Here is a 3,575-nt window from a genome sequence, read left to right on the forward strand (position 1 = left end):
AAGGCCCGAGCAAGACGAGTGACGTGCAATGATATGCTATGGAATCCGTCAATCTCGCGAGTCACGACTGGCTCGCGCGCTCAGTCGTATACAAGAAACAGGACATTTCGCTTAGTATCTGCCCCAGATAGTGACAACACCCTCATACTTAGTCATATCAACGCCCCTGGCCCACAGATCAGGGTGGAGACAACATAACCTCTTTCTTCTGATAGCAGCGCATCACTGAATATGACATTTGCTGAGGGTGCAGTCCGACGAAATTATGAAGAAAATAGCAGGTATAATCCGAATTATGCTTCTCGCCGTTTGAATGGATCGGATGTCGATACCACATTCTCCATGGCTCATCATCGAATTCCTCATGACACCTCCTCCCAGCCATACAAAGCCATTTCCCCCCAAAACGTGAATCAACCCATAGTACCTACAAGGTGCAGCTACTAGCGTCAGGAGATGAGGGGGAGCTTGGATGCCGATCAACAACGGCATCCAAGACTACAAGCAAGCACTGTAGAAAAATCCCCACCTCGCGTAACCACTATACCTCTATCTCCAGCTGTAAGGACCTCCGCCAGACACTCTCCGCCAGCTCTGCTAACGAACATGCGCAGCCCCATCGTCCTCGTCTTCGTCTTCGTAGCCATGGCCCACGCTACTCCCCGCCTCAACATAACCAGCGTCCCCGGCTTCTTCGCGCAAGACCTGCCGGAGACGGACCCGTTCCTGTTCACGCACGAAAAAAGCAACTTCGGGCTTCTCGACAGCTTCAATATGGACCTGTTTCCCGCGACGCCGTCGATAATCGGGCTCGAGCTGGTGTACGGCACGCCGTGGGACCGGTTTAAGGACGCAATTACGGCGCTGAACCTCGATGCGCCCGAGGGCACGAGTTATCGCGTGCTGTTTCTAGCCAGACATGGGCAGGGGCATCATAATGTTGCTGGTATGTTTGGGGGGACGGGAGGATCGCTGTGGGGGTGCTGATATCTGACGGTGGACAGAGGCATCTTTTGGGAAGGCGAGCTGGTAGTGGGTCCTCCACCGCTTGCTGGGCGCTTCTTGCTGACTGGGTGGCCACGGTAGGGAGGAGCATTGGGCAAGGCAGGATGGAGATGGGAACGTTGTATGGGTATGTGGTTACATGATGCGAAACCCGTGATGCGCTGTTCGGGTTGACTGATGAAGGGGGGGTAGTTCGATTCGGAGCTCACAGAAGTCGGGATTCAAGAGGCACGGTATGCCAATGCTGCATGGAAGCTGCAATTGGCGAATGGGGCGCCGCTGCCGCAGTCGTTTTATTCTTCCCCTTTGCAGTAAGTTTCCGCGGTTGGGGGGGTGAGTGCTCTGTGGGAGGTAGCTAAAGGAAGAACAGACGTGCTTGCAGGACCCTGGAGATAACGTGGGGAGATATAGTATTGGACAAAGATGATATCCCCAAGCCATTGATCAGAGAAGTCAGTCTCGCCTCCCTCGTCCCCTCCCAGCGCATCTAACGGACAGCCCAGAAACTCCGCGAGACCCTCGGAATTCACACCTGCGACCGCCGACACAGCCGATCCGCCATCGCCGCGAAGTTCCCGTCCTTCCGTATCGAAGAGGGCTTCACTGAGAACGATGAGCTCTTCAATCCCCGCGTGCGCGAGACGAACGAGGAGCGACGGGCACGTTTGGCATTGGCTCTCGAGGAGATATTTTCGACCGACGAGAGCATCTACATTACGATCAGTGCACATAGCGCGGCGATCATGTCCATCCTATCGGCGCTGGGACACAGAACTTTTGAACTGAAGACGGGCGGAATCTTGCCGGTTGTTGTCAAGGTTACAACGGAGCAGAACATATAGTAGAATAGTGTTTGGACTGATGGGGTAAAGGAACCGATGTAATCAAAGGTTCGAGCTTCAACGATACCCGGAGTCAATTAACGATTGCGAAATCCCATGCTTCAAAATATTGTTGAAACAAAATATCGCTCACACTTCAATCGCTGTGCAAACCCAACATGAGGCGGAGCCGCAAGGAATTGGAATGCAGTGGAAGCCGATCGATGACGGATGGCTTAGACGCTTACTGTGTCTAGTTGCGTGTGCGGGTGAGTCTTGTTGAGTTGATGGTTGCCAAGCCATGGCGACTTTTAACATGTAGCTGGTCCTTCAGCTTCAAAAGCCGCCTCTCTTGACTTGCCACAACACCACATCCTCCCGCACACTACCTCACACTACTCCACAGCTTCTCGATCCCCCACTACCCACCCTAACATCACGACTACCACCCAACATCAAAACTCACTACCCCCCATCCATACCAACCATGTCTGAAGAGTGGGACTCCGTTACCAAGATCGGCAAGAACGTTCGCGGCGGTGGAACCCGTACCACGGTAGCCCGTACACAGTCGGAGATCAACGCCGCCCGCCGCATGGGCGCCGTCGTCGGCACCGAGAAGAAGGTACAATACATTTATATCTCGCTCTTCCACCCCACACTTCCACCTCGCGCTAACACCATCCTCGCACAGTACGCAACCGGCAACCAGATCCAAGCGCCAGACGGGCAGCGGTTGACGAAGGTGGACCGCGAGAACGAGGTTGCGCCGCCGAAGAAGATTGATGCGGACGTGGGCAAGGCGATGAGCAAGGCGCGCCAGGACAAGGTTCCGCCCATGACACAGAAGGACCTCGCCACCAAGGTCAACGAGAAGCCGAGCGTCATCAACGATTACGAGAGCGGCCGCGCAGTCCCCAACCAGCAGGTCCTGTCGAAGCTCGAGAGGGCCCTCGGCGTTAAGCTGCGTGGAAAGGGTGAGTCCACTGACCCGTCCCCGACCCGATTTGTGTTGTTGCGAGGGCGTGGATACTGACTCGTGGTTGTGGTAAAACAGACATCGGCACCGCGCTCGGCGGCCCCAAGAAGAAGTAGTGAGGGGTAGACGGTCCGACAATGAAACGTCTTCTCGCTCCGATTCTTCACTGTCCGCAACCAACCAACTTCTTTTGTTTTCTAGCGCCTTTTCTCTTTTTTTCTTTTCTGGGTTTGTGTTGTCTTTGTTTTTCCGGGATTTCCTTTGTAGAACAAGGAATACGCTCAACTAGGGATGGATGGGGTTTGGGTTTTATGGCAGCGCTCTTTCTTGTGACAAAGGGACGGTGCGGACGGCATGAGGTAGTGCGGGAGGGGGAGGACCTGATGTACTCACCTACCTGTAGTTGTGTCTTCTTCTTTCTTACGCTGGAAGCGCCGTGGGAATTGTAGATGATGAGATGACTTCAGAATTATGATCACTCGTAGATTGTGCGGTCCGTTGAGTAGACTAGACTACGTGAGACAGCGTAGACCGTAACCGACGGAGGATCCTCCACAGTCACCCATAGGACATCACTCGTCGCTGTCATTTTCGCTGTCATCTTTGGCCATTACTTTCGCCGTTATCTTCACCTGCACCTTCACCACTGTGGACAGAATCCAGCGAAAGAGTATGTACGGCATCACAGTCATCCATAGGCTAAATACGAGTATCTACGATGGAAACAAACAAAACATTGCACCTTCCCTTTCCCCAGAGTCTTCACCTTC

The 3,575-nt window shown here is 53.8% G+C and overlaps 2 protein-coding genes across 2 annotated transcripts; both read left to right on the forward strand.

Annotated features, from left to right (window-relative positions):
• Positions 1 to 256: 256 nt before the first annotated feature.
• BZA05DRAFT_398017 (histidine phosphatase superfamily) lies at positions 257 to 2,094 on the forward strand. Its single transcript, XM_051483672.1, has 7 exons — positions 257 to 561; positions 615 to 946; positions 1,005 to 1,029; positions 1,087 to 1,132; positions 1,198 to 1,316; positions 1,376 to 1,457; positions 1,509 to 2,094. The coding sequence occupies exons 2-7, from the start codon at positions 646 to 648 to the stop codon at positions 1,845 to 1,847; spliced, it is 912 nt and encodes a 303-aa protein (XP_051339358.1). The 5' UTR covers positions 257 to 561; positions 615 to 645; the 3' UTR covers positions 1,848 to 2,094.
• Positions 2,095 to 3,289, forward strand: BZA05DRAFT_398024 (multi protein bridging factor 1-domain-containing protein). The gene is made up of 3 exons (XM_051483673.1): positions 2,095 to 2,451; positions 2,521 to 2,803; positions 2,884 to 3,289. Exons 1-3 carry the CDS (start codon positions 2,314 to 2,316, stop codon positions 2,919 to 2,921), a joined length of 459 nt encoding a protein of 152 aa, XP_051339359.1. The 5' UTR covers positions 2,095 to 2,313; the 3' UTR covers positions 2,922 to 3,289.
• Positions 3,290 to 3,575: the final 286 nt, after the last annotated feature.

This window comes from Tricharina praecox (assembly GCF_024521635.1).
Source record: "Tricharina praecox strain CBS 144465 chromosome Unknown BZA05scaffold_12, whole genome shotgun sequence".
Classification (NCBI taxonomy): domain Eukaryota; kingdom Fungi; phylum Ascomycota; class Pezizomycetes; order Pezizales; family Pyronemataceae; genus Tricharina; species Tricharina praecox.

What these genes read in the sequence shown, in the direction of transcription:
- BZA05DRAFT_398017 (XM_051483672.1), top strand. Translation starts at nt 646, where the DNA reads ATGGCCCACGCTACTCCCCGCCTCAACATAACCAGCGTCCCCGGCTTC. An exon ending in GGGGCATCATAATGTTGCTG is followed by an intron (nt 947 to 1,004) that starts GTATGTTTGGGG and finishes GACGGTGGACAG; the next exon opens with AGGCATCTTTTGGGAAGGCG. An exon ending in GAGATGGGAACGTTGTATGG is followed by an intron (nt 1,133 to 1,197) that starts GTATGTGGTTAC and finishes AAGGGGGGGTAG; the next exon opens with TTCGATTCGGAGCTCACAGA.
- BZA05DRAFT_398024 (XM_051483673.1), top strand. Translation starts at nt 2,314, where the DNA reads ATGTCTGAAGAGTGGGACTCCGTTACCAAGATCGGCAAGAACGTTCGC. An exon ending in TCGTCGGCACCGAGAAGAAG is followed by an intron (nt 2,452 to 2,520) that starts GTACAATACATT and finishes ATCCTCGCACAG; the next exon opens with TACGCAACCGGCAACCAGAT. An exon ending in CGTTAAGCTGCGTGGAAAGG is followed by an intron (nt 2,804 to 2,883) that starts GTGAGTCCACTG and finishes GTGGTAAAACAG; the next exon opens with ACATCGGCACCGCGCTCGGC.